This window comes from Asterias amurensis, chromosome 17 (genome assembly GCF_032118995.1).
Source record: "Asterias amurensis chromosome 17, ASM3211899v1".
Lineage (NCBI taxonomy): Eukaryota > Metazoa > Echinodermata > Asteroidea > Forcipulatida > Asteriidae > Asterias > Asterias amurensis.
Genome location: NC_092664.1, coordinates 9,171,059 through 9,190,067, shown reverse-complemented (window position 1 = coordinate 9,190,067; position 19,009 = coordinate 9,171,059). Strand labels below are relative to the sequence as shown.

The window sequence follows — 19,009 nt, the reverse complement described above, 5'->3', positions numbered from 1 at the left end:
AGCTAGACAATTAAGGTCGGGCCTGGAAATAACCAATGGCACCCACATCAATTGTTGTAGTGCCCTGTGCTTTTGCTGCAAGGTTCCAATACAAACTTGTACTCAATAAAAGTGGACATTATTGGTAACTGTCAAAGAACAGTCTTCTCACTTAATGTATCTCAGCATTATGCAAAAATAACAAACCGTTGAAAATTTGAGCTCGAGTGGTAGTTTGAGTTGCAAGATACATGTAACTATGAAAGAAAAAAACACTCTTGTCACACGAAGTTGTGTGCCTTCAGATGCTTGATTTCGAGACCTCAAATTCTAAACTTGAGGTCTCAAAATCAAATTCGTGGAAAATTACTTCTTTCTCGAAAACTACTCCACTTCAGAGGGAGCCGTTTCTCACCATGTTTTATACTACCAAACTCTCCCCATTACTCGTTACCAAGTAAGGTTTTTTGCTAACAATTATTTTGAGTAATTACCAAGTAGTGTCCACTAGTGCTGGGCGAATAGTGAAATTTTGTTATTCGGATACCGCTGGCCAACTATCCGAAATTAACCGGATATTCGAATAGTTTTTTCACCGCTAGAGGGCGCTTTAAAAAAAAAAAAAAAATGATTTTTTTTTTTTTCGCTAGAGGGCGCTGTTCGTTTGTAAATGAGATCTCATGGGCGGATTGATATTAGTTTTAGACAGTGTCACTCGGTTCATTCATAAAAATGACCGGATCTAATTTAAAGATGCTTTTTCTTTTGATCGTGATTGACTCTACGTGAAGGAAAACTTTTGTAATCTTTGAACAAATTACGTCAGAAATGTCATTGTTTTAACTCTTCATGGAGGTGAGCATAGTTTAATACTTAATTTATGCTGTTTTATGCTGTCTTAATAGAAGTTTCATAAGGATTCAGACAAATCATTCATATCAGTTGTCGCCCGACGTCCGGGGATATTCGGATATTAAAGAATATCCGGTTACTCGGTTGTAATTACAGAACTATCCGGTTTATAAATAGCTATTCGCGCCCTATGCGGATATCCGGTTAAGAAAAAAAAGGCATTCGCGGTTACGGATAGGAAAACCTATTCGCCATTAACCGGATATTCGAATAATTCGCCCAGGCCTAGTGTCCACTGCCTTTAACAGAGGTAAATTGCTGTCTGTGCCCATTCAAGAGCGAATTTCAAGGTCTGTAAGATAATTGAAAGGAGTGAGTAATGTACGTACGTGTACATTCAACATGTTCAACCCGGGAACGGGGGACCTACATGTACATGTACTAACTAAAGAGGACAATGTACATGGTTCGGGAAAGGTCCACATTTGGAAAAAGTGTACAAAACCAATGGGAGCTGTTGCAACAAAGTTATAAACAAAAGAGGGCAATAGGAGGTCCACGGTTGCAGACGTGATACAAGCTGTGTGTGAATGGGTGTACATGTAGGTACAATGAGGCCAAAATGTTTGGGCCACCCATTCCTAACGTAATATAAAACAATTCCCTGTGCACTTCCCATTCCTAATAAAAAAGAATGTCCCCAGCCCCCCGCTCAATGTTGATCGGAACTCAGATGACGATCAGCAATTGGAACCAACATTGAAAGGGGGCAGGGGGGCCCAACGAGATATGGCCGGGATTGTAGCTACATGTAGACTTTGTTTTGTAGCCTGTGCCAATAGAAGTTGACAACTTCATGCCATTGTGCCTTTTTACCAATGAGAAAATGCTTCAAATAGTGTACATGCTCTTTCAAAAAGCATCAGGGCTGGGCATTGGGCCAAAATCAATAATATGTACATGTACATAGGACTTATATGCCAAAAATTAGACCTAAAGGACTACACAAGTGACATGTACATGTACGCAGATGGGAATGAGGCATGTAATGCACCTTATGTACATGTATGTGTGTAAAACAGTGAGGTAGGAATTACAGTGTACAAACGCATAATGAAAATTACTGATAGTAATAATGTGTACAATAGAAGCGTCATAAAAATTTGCTAAAAAACAACGGTAATAAATTATTAACACCATATCCATCAGCAATCTCCCTTGACAGTGGTCATGGTGGTTGGCTGGCCAAACGCCAGTTGGTTTAATGATTGTTGGAAAGATAGTAGAGTACATGTACAATGATTCACATAAATATCCCTTAAAAACACACACAATTATAATAACATAAATTAATAGTAAAAATAATAGTTGTTTATATTAGCGCTTTACACACACAAAGGGCATCTCAAAGTGTTTCAAACATTATTTCAAGGGATATTTAACTGTGAACTGTCCAATTCTACTTACAAGTATATTATAGCTTTTCAACCTAATTCATTTAAAGGATTGGGGTACTTTTTTCTAACACAAAACACAGTGTCCACAAATTTACATTAAACTTACACAGTTTGAACAAAGCTCCTCTTAAAATATGACTTGCTGAGGTGCTGTAGTTTTTGATAAATGAGTAAAACAATGTCACAAACAAAATTTTACTCTCAGTTTTAGCATGTAAAAACATATTAACCAGTTATGGTATGTTATGATGTTATACCATAACTGGTTAATACGGTTTTACATGCTTAAAAAATTTCGTCTCGCTGAGACTAATATTATCTTGTGACTTGTTTTACTCATTTCTCAAAAAACATAGCACCTCAGTTAGTAATATTTTATGGGAAGCTTTCTCCTATCATTATCTTCAAACCTTGTAAGTTTAACATAAATCTGTACTGGCAGTGAATGATTTCCCTTGTATAGCAGAGAAAAAAATGCTTTGCAAAATGTGTCAGACTTTGCTATTCAAATATCCTCATTTGCTAGTCAATATTAGCATTCTGTATGCACAAAATTAGTTCAGTCGGAATATTTTGCTATGCAAAAGTGCTGGATGAAATTGTTCCCTGACCATGCTGATTGGTACTGAAGCATTCAAATTATCTCATGAACTCCTTGTCACTTTGTGTTTTTTTTAACATTTTACACTGTCAAACGAATCTTCCAACAAGTTCATTATTTAAAATGTTCTCTATTTGTTCTCTTCCAACAGAGGGTATGGACAATGAGATATCCATCCGGTTTGATTCAGTCACCCTTGAGCAGGTATACTATAAAAGAGTTTTTAGAGTTGGATGTAGTAGGCAGTGACTTATAGTCCTTTCCCCCACCCCCACCCCTTACCCTTTAATAAGTTAGCGTATCAGGCCAATACACATTATTTGCAGGCTGATATGTATGCACAAATTGCAGGCTGATACATGTACGCACAAAAGTAACTGGTTATGAAATAATTGGTTATAAATCCCAGACACTACTTCGACCAAACCATGGTTTGCACTTTTTTCTTTTCTTGCTAAGAGAGTGCCCTCTTGGGGCAATGGATCGTGGGTAATCATAACAGGATCTTGTGGGATCACTAAAAAAAGAGGGTCTTTAATTATTTTTTTAAACATTTGTGAGTATATTTATGTTTAGTAACAATCAAACAATTTTTTTAGTTATTGTTTGTCACGATTTATATGTTTAAAAAATAGTTGTTTGGGGGTTGACTCCGCCTACCCCTTTTGTGACGTCAATCGAGGCAGACTTTGCCTTGATGCGTAGAGTAAACACATGTGCAAAGAACATGCAAGTCCAAGTCATTGAGTTTGTTTATTCGAAAAAGTTGTTTTCTTGCATTTTTCCGGCAATGACGACCAAGTGTATTGCTGCTGGATGCAGCAAAACAACTAAAGATGGGGTCAGTTTGCATGGCTGGTCAGACTCACATGAGCAATAGTGCCTAGTGGTCTGGTCTGACGTCTTTTTCAGCACTGCAGCATTTTCTCTTCAAATACATGTATCACGCCTCGATTGACGTCACGGACAGCGCCCTCTTGGGTCGGGGCCTACTCTTAAATTTGTAAATAAGATAAGAACTAATTTTTTAGACATTAGTTAACTGTTTATTTACATTCCACTCATCAAAACACATATTAGTGACAAAAGCTTTATTTTGACAAAATACCACTTCCAGTGACTTTAAGACTACATTTTAAGTTTGCCCACTTTTATTTATTTTGCAGTGGGAGATGGAACAAGCGGACACAAACATAATTGCCAATGATGAGTTTCCTAAGATCATTGCAGAGAGTGCAACATCCTACTGCCAAGGTTCAATGGGTTCTGAATCCCTATGCAAGATCGGTACTAGTGTTACAGCAAGGTATGTTGATTATATGTGCAGGGGTCGATTTCACAAAGAGTTAGGACTAGTCCTAACTTAGGACTAGTCCTAACTGAGGACTAGTCCTAGGAGATATACAAATTGCATGGGTAGTCCTCAGTTAGGACGAGTAACTGGTCCTAACTCGAGATAAGACTAGTCCTAACTCTTTGTGAAATCCACCCCAGTACCTATAAAGTAGATTTAGCATGTTTAGTACTTTAGTTACCAGGTTTCCAAACTGTTCATGTTATGGGGCCATGCAATATGTTGAATATGTTCTTTCTCTGTGACGTTTGATGCTCCTTATCAATAGCTGTGTCTCGGAATACACAGTGGACAGTATTTTGAAATCTGTGCTGGGTGGCACAATGTGTTATGCTCAGAGTGCCGAGTAAAAAATTGTGAATCCTGGGCAAGCCCGCCCAGCACCGCCCACCGTGGCTACAACACTGGCGTTGCAATAGAAAAGGTCTATCACCTGCAAATGTCTCATTCTCTCCTGTACTCTTCATTTCCAGTAATGCCTTCACTGAGAGTGATGTTATGATTCAGACTGGCTATCCGAAGAATGAGAACTTAGACGTGCAAGTTGTGTTTTACCTCTCCATTGCCGATCAACCCAAACCAGAAGATGAGAATCAGTATGCACTCCAGAGAAGTGTTCTTGAAGGTAAGTCTTGTCTGTCTTCATGGTCTTAAAAAGGGCTTTTGTAGTTCATCTTTTTGGCCAAGACATGAATCCCTGAAAATCACAGAGCTATATTTTCAGGAGAGTCGCGTAAATATCAGTACTGTTACGTTGTTGTACATGCTAAAATTGTTTTGTCTCCTGAGACCAAAATTATTGTTGTGACATTGTTTTACTAATTTCTCAAAAACTTAAGCACCTCAACAAGTAATATTTTAGGGGAAGCATTCTAGCATCACTATCTACAAACTGTGTAAGTTTATTGTAAATCTGTGGACTATTGTGTTTTGTGTACAAAAAGTACCCAAACCCTTTAAAGGCAGTGGACACTTGGTAATTGTCAAAGACTAGCCTTCACAGTTGGTGTATCTCAACATAAGCATAAAATAACAAACCTGTGAAAATTTGAGCTCAAACGGTCATCGAACTTGCGAGATAATAATGAAAGAAAAAACACACTTGTCACACGAAGTTGTGTGCGTTTAGATGGTTGATTTCGAGACCTCTCGAGACTTCTCGAAAACTATGGCACTTCAGAGGGAGCCGTTTCTCACAATGTTTTATACCATCAACCTCTCCCCATTACTAGTCACCAAGAAAGGTTTTATGCTAATAATTATTTTGAGTAATTACCAATAGTGTCCACTGCCTTTAACTCACGTTGACTGTTGCACATTCAGTATAATAAGGTTTGACGTAACAACAACATGTAATGATTATCTCTAATTGAGTTGGGGTGGTTCGAAAAAGAACTTCAGGTTTCAACTCTGAGAACCATCCCAACTCAATACCATGTAGGTTTCAACTCTGAGAACCATCCCAACTCAATACCATGTAGGTTTCAACTCTGAGAACCATCCCAACTCAATACCATGTAGGTATCAACTCTGAGAACCATCCCAACTCAATAAGAGTTTATCATTACTTGATGGAACCGCAAACCTAGACTGGGCCCCTGTAAGACAGGTACATGTACATGTACCTGCTACTCGGATCCAGGGATTCCATTGGATACCATGATATCATTGGATAAACGTGCAGTGACATGAGCTTTCCATAGATGGCCAAACAGTACACTCCTTTCACGTCCGCCATAGAATTTGACTGCGTATCTCTATGTGAAGTGAATGCAGGTCAAAGTTGCATGTATACGCCGCTGGTGGCCGGTCTCTGTCTGGCGTTATTGAGAAGTTATTCAGAAGTGTCTCTCGAGGTGTGACATCAAATCTTCAGGCTACAGCAAACCTTACTGTATCGTATTTCCACCATGCAAAGTTTCAAATTCTACTTGTTGTATAAATTTCTTACAGCAATCTTGAAAGCGAGCCAGAGCAATATTTCCAGTGCCGTTGGATACGAAGTGGTGTTCATCGGGGATGAGCGTGTTGGTTCACCCCTGGATGGAACCATGAATATGGTCATGATACCTGTGGCCTTTGCTGTGCTGGTTTTCCTCATCCTCATTACGTGTTGTCTCAACTGCAGAGAGTAAGTTCAGTAGTCTTAACCCTCCTACTGTTGGACCAATCAATGTAACTTTTTAAAAATATTTTGGCTGTACATGTAGTTACGGCCCTGGGTTGTAATATACCCTTTCCCATGAAATAGATTAATTGTATAAAGCCCGTGCGCACTAACATTTTGGTTGGCAAAATGAGGGAACATTGCTCTGTTTTAGATGCGGCTAATGGCTGCGTGACGCAGACGCGACTGTGCATCCTGCTGATTTCACATCTCTATAGCGTTTGTCAACCAATTGGGTCTGTATATGCATGGGTGAATGTAATTAGCATATTACGGGAAGGGTCTAGCTAGATTCTTTTCTGAATGGTATTTTATTTGACTGCAATTCAGCCTTTACGTGCCTTTGGCTGCACAGGTAATTTTATTAAAATAAACCATTTCCCATCAAATCTTGAATGATAGAGAAACTATGCCAGCCTGTGATGTGTTTTCATGTGGTGAACTCATCTACAACAGTACAAAGTCAACCCTCCTACTGTGTTTAACCAGCCAAGGACTTTGGATTTTTTTTAAACTCTTTCGTACTTGTGTACAATTTATTTTATGTACTCGAAAAGTGTTATCAATCGTACATGTTCGGCCCACAATATACATACTGTATCACAAGGTATTACTCAAAGGAACACAAATCAGCAAGAAATATTTTTATCTGGTAAGAAATACTATTATGGATTTTTATACAGAGTTGTGAAAAACGTAGAAAAAGCTGTTTGACATTTTTGTCCAGATTTCCAAGATCTGTTGGATGATGTAAAGACTGTAAAAAAAACAATTGTGTATTTTTTTATTAGTATTATGCGCATTAACTGATACCTTTCCGACCAATCGTAAATAGGAAGAGGAATGACAAAGCCGCAGGATTCGCATCAGGTAAAAAGCGTGCTGAGATACCGGTTGAAGATGCCCACGGTGAGGGAGTAGTGCTGACTGCACTGAACAAGGGATCCTCCGGAGGTAAGAATCTTAAGGATCCACAAAATTGTTTAGACTGTTTGACCTAATAAACCAGTCGTCGCTCAAACCACGACTTGATCTATCTCGTTCACAGTATATAAAAAAAAAGAGAAAATCGCAATTGAAGTTGCACTGTTTTCATATGGCTGTTTCTGGGTCTGCTCTATATTCGCAGCAGTTACAGTTAACAGTTTTCCTTGTGTGACTTCAATGCTTTGGAAGTCAATTGTCAGTATTCATACTCCACCACGCATTGCACCGGAAAGTTAAGAGTGCCGTTTTGTGTGCTTACGTCAGCAGCGCTATTAAATGGGAAAATTGGGCCCAGGTGTTTCTGATCAGCAGAGTGTGAGTTAAAATCCCTGGCTACACTTTTGTCATTTGAGCAAGATACTTTGCTTCTATGTCCTTTGGATAGGTCATTTAGCTCTAGGTACTGTAGATTGGTAGTGCAGGTAAAAGAGCTCTGCATCCGATTTCATGAAACGCTAGGATGAATCCTTGACTTTAGGATGAGTAACCCGTCTTCACTTAGGATGGGTTCAATGCGTCCTATGTCGACTTTGGATACAGAACTGAACTCTTCCTAAGCCCTAAGATAAATCCTAAGTTTAGGAAGAGTTAGGTGAAATTGACGGTATGTGGAAGAGTAGGGATTGACTCCTATATCTCTGATCTTAAGGCTCAGGCATGCGAGCTACTTTTACAGTGATTAAAGGAAGCCTTAGCTTTTGATTCTAAACCGGACCTTCTTCAGAGGCATATAAACAAGTACAAACAAATACATATCCATTTACAGTAAAAGGGAAGGGAAGGATTCTGAAAAAAAGCGGGGAGAATTATAGCCAATCAAAGTTTCTATTTCAGAAACAATTACATGTATAATGTACTAATAATATAAAGACGGTCAGAGCACACTGACCGAAACGTCAAGCAGTACATGTACCTCAACCAGCTCTTTTTCAGAGCCACCACTACTCACAAAGAGATTTTTACATGGTGTTGCTGCAAACCTTACTTACTTGGTATTTCCCACCATGCGTAGTCTTAAGTCATATCGTAGTAATAAATATCATTAACATTGCTCTGTTGACTTTCATGGTCTCTTTCTGAGTTTATTGATGCTTTTTTTTTTCTTCAAACTTTAATCTTCTTTCTTTCAGTTGCGCCTCAACAGCAAACCAATAACAAAAGTATGTATTCACAATGATAAAAGTCTAGGTCTAGGAATGGTCTTGCTTTGCTCGTGGACTATCACTTGCATTTTTCACATGTTTTTAGAGCATGGGGGGCCACGCTTTGTGGTTGATTTTGTTTAAATATTCACGAGGTGCAGGGTTGAAGGTCATCGTCACAAAGATTTTTGCAAAACTCGGACATTCTGTACATAAATTTGTGGATGTTTGGCCGAAGCACAAAGAATATTTTTTCGGTCTTCGGAATATTTTTCTACTTGTGGGCGTTTTTCGTTAATCCGCCGAAATGTGCGTGTATCGGCGCATACATGCGTGTATTGGTATGCAATTTGTGCGTATCTGCCCACCCAAATGCGCTACCTTGTTTATTGGGAGAACCCTAAGGTCGTGATTGGTTTAAGCTGGCACTCACATGCATTGATTAGGGCCAGCTGTAAACTTGCATTACTAGATTTTGATCCTCTACCTCAAAGAATTCTGATTTTTTTCTTCTTTTCATTTCATACATTTTAAATGATCTTTTCTTTACTGTTGACTGTTTTAATCATAAAGAGACACATGCATTTTTATAATTGTCATGAGCTACCAAGACAAGAAAACATTTAGTTTCGTTAGCATTATGGGAAAGCTCCATTAAAGAAAGAGGTCATAGTAAAACATCCTTTTTTTCTAGCAACTCACACCTGTTATCTTAATGTAATTTATTTGAGTCATTTAACTTAATGGCTAATCTGACTGGGCATTCAGCAATCCTACTGGTTTGTGCAATGATCCAGTTAAGTCCACTGTTTAGAATAGGAATTACTTGGAGATAACAGGTGTGAGGCGCTAGAGGAAAAGGATGTTTTAATCTGGAATCTTCCTTTCATGCGCTTTCCTGTGATGTTTTGCATATTCACACTATCGCTACGTCATTAAGTCCGTAAACTGCCCAAATTAGCGAAAAATCAGCCCTGCAGTGTGGGTTGTCCAAAAATCAAATTCATTAATCAGGCTTCACGCTTATAACGAACATGAACTTTCATCCATTGCAGCGGCTCATGATAAAGGGCACCCTCTACCGTTTGCCACAGAGACGTCGATCTAAAAGTGCACCCTGGGAAAAAGGTTGAACAATTTTGTAGTTGTCTTGCAGCACCCACTGCAAGGTGGTAATCGGGGACTTATGGGATATTCTTGGTAATGTGGGCATGCTCAGAGCTAGGCAAACAATGGAAAGTTACCTGGGGTGCGTTCCTCTTGCGCAACTTTGCCAACAGTTGCGCACGTTCGCCAACAATTTCAAGTGGAACGAGTTGTTCCCTGCCACCGTTGGCGAACGTTGGCAACTTTAGGTGAACATACTTCTTAGGTGTTTGCGAGTGGTTTTTAAAATGGCGGACAAGCATACGCTATTATTTCTTTGTCACAAACATTTAATTACATTGTATTTTCGGTGGATGATAATGCAGATTTGGAATAACAAAGTTAAATAGTTGATGTAATGGTGTCATAAAAGAGGACTATTGCAGGAAAAACAAAGTTTTAAGAAAAAACTATGTATGGTGCGTGCCATCTGCATTTCAGGGCGCCGCCATATTGACATCGCGTATACCGCACCAATCGTTCAAAAAGATAAAACACGTTTGCGGGAACAGTTGCAGGTTGTTTGCGCGAGTGGAACACACCCCTGTTAAAGGCATTGGACACCTTTTGTAGCTGTAAAAGCCCAGTATTCTCTCTTGGTTTATCCCAACATATGCATAAAATAACAAATGTGTGAAATTTTTTACTCAATTTGTCATCGAAGTTGCAAGAGAACAATGAAAGAAAATATATATCCTATTTGTTTGCTATCTGATATCAAATTGTGTGCTATCATCAGATTCCTAAAAAAAAGTTTCAGAAGCATTTTAATATTTGAGTGAGAAATTACCACTTTCACAAAAACTATGTCACTTCAGAGGGAGCCTTTTTTCACAATGTTTTGTACTATCAGCAGCTCTCCATTGCTCGTTTCAAAGTAAGCTTTTATGCCAGGAATAATTTTGAGAAAAAAACAATAGTGTGCAGTGCCTTTAAGTCTGCTGCCACCTAGTGTTCAAAAGTGTCCATTGTTTAAAGTTTGCTCATGGTTTTAAAAGCAGCAAGGTTGTAATGTCTTTGTTTATAAGATGGTAATTTGGTGAATGTATGGTCGCATTCGGTGCGTAGTGGGTAAAATGTCCTTTCTTTGGTGAACTGTAGAGGGCGCACTTTATCTTGGAATCCCCCGTATTGCTAGACACCATCTGGTTATGTTATAGTCCCTTGAAATGTTCACAGAGGCAAACACAAGTATGAGATTGTATTCCTTCCTGGGCGTATATCTCACACCCAAACTCTCGACGTCTTCTCAAATTCATGGTCCTGTGTTGTGACTGTACCTAGATTTCTATGTACATGTATTTTAACAAATCAATCTGGTCATCTATATCTTACACTCAGTCTCTAGAAATAGTCTTTTCAAATTCATAGCGCTGTGTTGAACTCGTGACAAAGTACCTAAATTTCTCCCATTCCGATTATAAATCTTTATCTCAGATTTCTATTTTAAAACCCCAATCTAATCTCACACCCAATCTCTAGACATATCCTTCCCACATTCATAGCGCTGTGTTGTGACCAAGGTACCTAAGTTTCTATTTCAAAAACCCCATTCCGATTGTAAATCTTTATCTCACACCCAATTTAGAAACGGTCTTCTCAAATTCATAGCCCTGTCATTGCCTGTGTTGTGACAACTGAGTACACAGATTTCTATTTTAAAACCCCAATCTAATCTCACACCCAATCTTTGGACGTATCCTTCCCAAATTCATAGTGCTATGTTGTGACAATGTACCCAGGGGTGGATTTCACAAAGGTAGACCTAACTTAGGACTAGTCCTAGGCAATGCTAAGAGATAGGACCAGTCCTAAGTTAGGATGAGTTACTGGTCCTAACTTAGGACCAATCCTATCTCTTAGCATTGCTTAGGACTAGTCCTAAGTTAGGACTACCTTTGTGAAATCGACCCCAGGTTCCTATTTCAAAAGTTCAATCTAGTCGTCTATTCTCACACCCAATCTCTAGAAATAGTTTTCTCAAGTTCATGGTCCTGTCTTGTGACAAAGTACCACAATTCCTATTTCAAAAGTTCAATCTAGTCATCTATATCTCACTCCAAATCTCTAGAAATAGTCTGCTCAATATCATATCGCTGTGCTGTGATTTTCACTTACCCATATTCCTATTTCTAAAACCCAAGTCTTGTCTTCTATTATCACATGTCACACCCAATCTCTAGAAATTGTTTTCTCAAATTTATAGCGATGTGTCAGTGACAGTACCACAATTCTTATTTCAAAAACATAAGCTAGTCATCTACATATTTAACACCCACACTCCAGAAGAAAAACAACTTCTCAAATTCAAAGTGCTGTGCTGTGACAAACCACCCAGATTCTTTTTTCAAAAACCCGTCATTCTCATCTCACAGTACACAAAGTATCTAGTAAGCTTGGGCGGCTCCTTCGGTTACCCGGTTCTACCCGGTTCCAAATTGAAAACCGGACGGGCGGTTCCACTCTTCTGTGGAACCGGGTACCCGCTTTTGTCGGTTCCGATTTTAAAAGACCGAGTCTCAATTATAGAAGGCTCTGTGGAGCCGATCCTGCCACGAACCGGCTCTAGATATTGAGGCTTGATGTTGAAAGCGGTGACCGCAGATACAGTGTGCAAAGGCTTCAAGCCGACATGAGTATCAACTATCACATATGTGGCTGCATACACAGTGCACACACAGCACACCACCACATTGTGTACATGTATATCTCATGCATATACATATACACATGTATAGACAGCAAGTTTTGATTGGCCGCCGATATATCCATATTCATAAAAGCTTGCCTCATGCACAAAACACACAGTACTGTATGCATGTATAGGCATGTACAGGCATGTACAGGCATGTACACTGTATGTACAGAGACGCATACTGCACAACGGCCGTACTGCACTACTATAGCGACGTACTGCCGGCTAAATCAAAGACTTGTTTAAATGCAGGGAGAATAGGTGCTCGGTGGCACGATGTCTGATTGACTTGGGGTGGGTGTTCTGGTATTTTCGTTAAAAATAGATCGGCTCCAATTGTGTGTGTGTGAGCTCGGGACCGACTTTTGATTAACTTGGTTATTTTCACTTAAAATAGATCGGCTCAATTTTGTGTGTGTGTGAGCTCGGGACGGGCGGCTTATGTTTTATATTGAATTGGAACCGGGTATGTCTCAGAACCGAGCTTTTTTTCGGAACCGGAACCGAGCCCCAAATTTCTGGAACCGCCCAAGCTTAGTATCTAGACATGCTAGCCATGTACAGCTCGTCGTCTTCAATTTCCTAGCGCTATGTTGTGATAATCAAGTACCCAGATTCCTATTTCAAACCCAAGCTGGTCATCTATTCTCACACCCAACATCTAGAAATAGTTTTCTCAAATTCATAGTGCTGTGTTGTCGTGACAAAGCACCTAAATTCCTATTTCAAAAACCCATTCTTCTCATCTCACAGTACACAAAGTCTGTAGACATGTTAGACATACATGTACATGTACATCTAGTCTTCTCAAATTCATACTGCTGTGCTGTGATAGTCAAGTACACATATTCCTATTAATAATGTACAGCTAGTCTTCTTCAATTTCCTAAGCAAAATGTTGTGATAATCAAGTACCCATATTCCTATTTCTAAAACCCAAGTCTTGTCACATATCTCACACCCAACATATAGAAATAGTTTTCTCAAATTCAAAGTGTTGTGTTGTGACAAAGCACCCAGATTCCTATTTCAAAAACCCATTCTTTTCATCTCACAGTACTCAAAGTATCTTGACATGCTAACCATGTACATGATGTACAGCTAGTCTTCTTCAATTTCCTAAGCACTATGTTGTGATAATCAAGTACCCAGATTCCTATTTCTAAAACCCAAGTCTTGTCACATATCTCACACCCAATATCTCCAGACATCCTTCTCAAATTCATAGCGGTGTGATGTGATAATCAAGTACCCATAAAATTATTCCTATTTCTAAAACCCAAGTCTTGTCATCTATTCTCACACCCAACATCTAGAAATAGTTTTCTCAAATTCATAGTGTTGTGTTGTGACAAAGCACCCAGATTCCTATTTCAAAAACCCATTCTTTTCATCTCACAGTACTCAAAGTATCTTGACATGCTAGCCATGTACATGATGTACAGCTAGTCTTCTTAAATTTCCTAAGCACTATGTTGTGATAATCAAGTACCCATATTCCTATTTCTAAAACCCAAGTCTTGTCACATCTCACACCCAATCTTTCCAGACATCCTTCTCAAATTCATAGCGGTGTGATGTGATAATCAAGTACCCATAAAATTATTCCTATTTCTAAAACCCCAAGTCTTGTCATCTGTTCTCACACCAAATCTCTAGAAATAGTCTGCTCAAATTCATAGTGTTGTGTTGTGACAAAGCACCCAGATTCCTATTTCAAAAACCCATTCTTTTCATCTCACAGTACTCAAAGTCTCTTGACATGCTAACCATGTACATGATGTACAGCTAGTCTTCTTCAATTTCCTAAGCACTATGTTGTGATAATCAAGTACCCATAAAATTATTCCTATTTCTAAAACCCCAAGTCTTGTCATCTATTCTCACACCAAATCTCTAGAAATAGTCTGCTCAAATTCATAGTGTTGTGTTGTGACATAGCACCCAGATTCCTATTTCAAAAACCCATTCCTCTCATCCCACACACTGATGTACATCTAGTCTTCTCAAATTCATAACGCTGTGTTGTGATAGTAAAATACACATATTCCTATTTCTAATAAAACCCAAGTCGTGTCACCTATATCTCACACCCAATCTCTAGAAATAGTCTGCTCAAATTCATAGCGCTGTGTTGTGACAAAGTACATGTACCCAGATTCCTATTTCAAAACCCAAGCGCAATTATTGATCATTTAGTGCCTTCTTTGCAAATTCTTTCCTAGATATTCAGTAGAAAATAATGTGTCAATGCCTATGATGTGTCAATGTCTTTAAAGACAGTAGTGGACACTGTTGGTAATTGATAAAGATTACCCTTTGACAGTTGGTGTATCTCAACATATGCATAAAATAACAAACCTGTGAGAATTTGAGCTCAATCGGTCGTCGAAGTTTCGAGATAATAATGAAAGAAAAAAACACCCTTGTCTCATGAAGTTGTGTGCATTTAGATGGTTGATTTTGTGACCTAAAATTCTAAACTTGAGGTCTTGAAATCAAATTTGTGGTAAATTACTTCTGCAAAAAATAGTTAATTGCCTGATGTTTCGACCCGAGCAGAGTCTTTCTCAAAAGAAAAGAAAATTACTTCTTTCGCAAAACTACATTACTTCAGAGGGAGCCGTTTCTCACAATGTTTCATACATGTACTATCAACCTCTCCCCATTACTGTACTTGTTATCAAGGAAGGTTTTTATGCTAATAATTATTTTTAGTAATTACCAATAGTGTCCACTGCCTTTAAGACAGAATTTTGAGACATTCACTATATCGGCTCAAAGACCTTTACACAAAGTATAGTTTCTGTGTAATTCTAGGCCTTCAGTTCTTCAGCCCAGATATTCGGAAACAGAGGGTTACGGGTTCCGATTTAAGGCAAACAGTTACAGTAGCATGCCTGCATGGTCAGATTTTTTGCATTCAATTCCACTGGTCTGGTACCCAGACTTTACACATTTTGAAAGTTATGTCTCACAATGCATGTTTTCGGAGAGTTATTTTAAATCAGGTGCCACACGGAGTTTACGACTTTAGAATATGCAATTGGATTAACATTCATTCATACTTCACTTGTAAGACTTCTTGAATTGGCGCGCCCAAGTAGTCAAGAATTTCCTAAAAGATATGCCAACGGTCATTTTATGGGGTCTGTATCTTTTCGGTCGTGGCTTCCAGGTGTTTGCAACTAAGTCATAGGCCTCCTTAAATTGCATCTTGTCCCATATGCTTTAGTTTTCAAGTTACTATTCACTAAACCATTAGCTCAAATGGCCATTTCATTTGGCCTTGATGCTTTCAAGTGCATGACATTTTTGGGGTCAATTTGGAGCATGCAGAATAGTCTTTGGATATCCAGTCAAGCCAATTACTGTGGCTTTCTAAACGTGCATGCCCATTGGTCTTTTTTCTAGTGAGGCACTTGGTCATTAGCATTTCATGCATGCTGCTTGGCCAATTTGGGCTTACAGGGGGTTCACTTGTAGTCTTTGGCGTTCTAACGCAGGCCTGATGCTTCACAAAGGCAACGAAGGCGATTGCCTCTGCGCCCCTTGGTCATTGTCTTGGTGCCCTTGAAATGCTCCAGTAGAAATTTACAATTTGCTTATACATGAGGGTGCCCTTTACCAAGGAGAAAATGCCTTGGTGCCCTTGCCCTTTCAAAAACGAAGCATACAGGCCTGCTAACGGCATGAACACCTTTAGTAGTTGTTGGCCTCCATGATGGCTTTGGTTTAACTTGATATGTGGTGTGATCATCAGTACATGCCACTTGGTCGTGGGCCTCCTGTATTTGCTACGATGGCCCTAGTCTATGCCATCTTCAAATATCGGCTTCCTACATGTACGTGTACGTAGTTTATTTCTATTGTTTCCTTGTGTTAAACACCTTGATGTTGGTATCCCAATATTGGTGGCACGGTTGGTTTGGTTGCATGGTTGGCTTGTGCGTAAAGCGCCCGCCTCTCACCAAGGTGACCCCGGTTAGATTCCCGGTCGGGGCCATATGTGAGTTGAGTTGTGCGTTGGTTCTCTGCTGTGCCACAAGAGTTTTCCAGACTATCCGGTTTTCCTCCCTCATGAAAAAATCAAACACTTTCGATCTTGTCTGTGCTCCGTGGTCATAATGGGTTGATGTGGCTGGCAGCTGAATGCGCCCTTGCATGCCTGCTTCTCTAAAACGTTGTAGCCGCGTCCTTCGCAATTCAGCTCTAGCTGCGAGTAAGGACGATTAGCCCCCCAAATTGTAATCATTATTATAATATAATCCTGTGACCTTGAGCTTCGCTCCTGAAGGGGCACAGCAATTTTTCTTTGGTACATGTAAGAGGCTCTTCTACGGGGCAATGTCACTTTGTATTTGGATCTTGCAGAGGGCACCACAGCAATAAGCCTTTTTGAGGTACGGCGGACGTTATAGGAGTGTACTTTTTGGTTTGGGTGTATACACACAAATTTACCCAAACCTTATAGTGTTGTAGCGTTGTGTCCGCGATGTATAAAAAGGCTTATGGCACAGCACACCATGACAATGGGGGACTTTTAAACACTAGATGGCAGCAGACTTACCAGGTAAATTTCCATTGTTTACGTAGTTCTGAGCACACGCACAATACCGAGAACAAAGGATTTTACCTGGTAAGTCTGCTGCCACCAAGCGTCCCAAAAGTCTCCAATTGAGGTGGGTTATTTTGAGGCCTGTCAGTGTGCCATTTGACCCCTGGCGTCCAAGGTTTGACACTTGGTTATCATTGGCCTCCCGACAATTTACCACACAAACTTGGTATTTGGCCTCCCAATTTTTTTCAGTGGAGTTATGGATCTCTTACCAAGGGAATGCCTAGTGTTACGTGTAGCCAGGTTTTCATTTGTCTCTATTATATGTATAATGAGTAGTGTGTTTTAAACATGTGCATACTGTACATTGTTAAGCACGGGATCTTTGCTCTTGAGGGGGCACGTGGCAATTTCCCTCTGGTCTTGTAAGGGGCACGTACCTCCATAAGGTTTATCGCGAATAGCAAAATATCAAGAGAGGGCGCTGTTGAACCCACACAAAGGTACAATGTATAGGCGTTGCGTGCGCGAGTCGTAGAAACTGCATTGAAACCGCACCATATTCCTTCCCACAATGCATTGCGTTTCTGAATCGCGATAAACCTTATGAGGAAATTGTCAATTTTGTACAGGAACTTTGCACAGGGCACCACAGCAAAGCACTGGGCACCACGGCAACTGCTGTGGATATTGTGGGTTACTTCAAGGCCTGGCTGTACCCACATGGTTTGGTATTTGCCACACGATGGTCTTGCTATTGGACCATATTCTTAGACACCATTTGCTAGCATAATGCAGCTTTGCTGCTCATTAAAAAGCCTCTGTTTGTTTTCCAGAATGTTATCAGGTAATGGTGATTCTTGACCCTGTAAGTTTATGAAAAGTTAACCATGATTTGTTGAAAATGTGACCACCGAATCTTATGATAATTTGTCAGGTTGGTCTATAAACAATGTTAAATGCTGTGCTTATTGCAAATACAGGATGCTCATAAAATGTATTCTTTAGCCCCTAATCTTTTTCATCATGTTCAAAAAACTGTTTATGTAAATTCTTTAAAATGTTTTATTATGTGCTATTGTTTGTTTTCATAATGTAGTAGTCCTCATTATAAATAACACGTACTTCTCTTTATGCAGTGTACGTACATGATCTTTTAATACATGTTTTCTCTTCATTTCCTTCCCCCATAAACCCGTTTCCTTTTCCTCTCTTTTCTCTGTTTTCCTCCTTTTTTTCGTCTCCGGGCGCCGCAACTTCAGATGAAGATGACAACCCCGCCGTCTAGGTAGTCATTAACGAGGTCCGTCAACGTTCTATAACTTTGTTTTAATACAGGTATCCGTAAAAATGAACCTCACTTTACAATTGCGCTGTACTTTTGACCGCGTGAGGGCACTCTCATTAGTATATGTATCACTTCCGGAGGTATATGCGATTCGTCCTGCACAGTTTTAATCGGCATTCTGTCACTTTTGTTGCGTTGAGTTTAAAGTTGCTTTGGTGGTAAATTAAAACGGCTCCTTAATAAAGGTCATATTGTCCGTGATGGATATGATGTCTGTGGTGATCCAGTCTTTAAAAACTGTTTTGGATATGAGTGAATATACCCCCTGAAGTGATACAATGATGTTTGAGAGGGCCCTCACGCGATAAAAATATCGGGTATTGATAAAATCGTTGTGTCAGTGTAGGGCTAAAGGCTATAGAGAAGGCATGTATGCAAGAAAATGAACGCATGGAAAGTTTTGAACGCATGGATATTTTTCAAACGTTTGGTGTTCTCATGTTTTATTGACCATCAGTGAGGCAAATTATTGATGGGCGTTATTTTCTTGGGTAAATAATTGAGTTTGGTTGTACTTAATTTTTTGTTATTGGAAACAGCAGTAATCATTTCGCAGTCAATATACAATACGATTCAATACAATACAATAATCTTTATTAGGTCCCAAAAAGGGTAGTTCAAATAATCGCATACAGTAAAAAACATTGACACATTAAAAACATTAAAAAACAGACAATGGCTATTTATACAATTACAAGAAAAACTACTAAAAAGCCAAAAGAA

General features: G+C 39.4%; 1 protein-coding gene across 8 annotated transcripts in view; it reads left to right on the top strand.

Moving 5' to 3' along the window:
- The window catches only part of LOC139950026 (uncharacterized), a 34,777-nt gene that overhangs the window by 5,282 nt on the left and 10,486 nt on the right, over nucleotides 1-19,009 (top strand). For 2 of the 8 annotated variants that reach the window (XM_071948650.1, XM_071948655.1), the window contains exons 3-7: nucleotides 3,041-3,093; nucleotides 4,056-4,195; nucleotides 4,717-4,868; nucleotides 6,197-6,374; nucleotides 7,246-7,364. In XM_071948650.1, the coding sequence (XP_071804751.1) occupies nucleotides 3,041-3,093; nucleotides 4,056-4,195; nucleotides 4,717-4,868; nucleotides 6,197-6,374; nucleotides 7,246-7,364 (642 nt within the window). Of the gene's footprint in view, nucleotides 1-3,040; nucleotides 3,094-4,055; nucleotides 4,196-4,716; nucleotides 4,869-6,196; nucleotides 6,375-7,245; nucleotides 7,365-8,527; nucleotides 8,558-9,594; nucleotides 9,663-18,200; nucleotides 18,277-19,009 lie in introns of those variants that run through there. The other 6 variants (XR_011787609.1, XM_071948653.1, XM_071948651.1 and 3 more) reach the window with 6 other exon arrangements.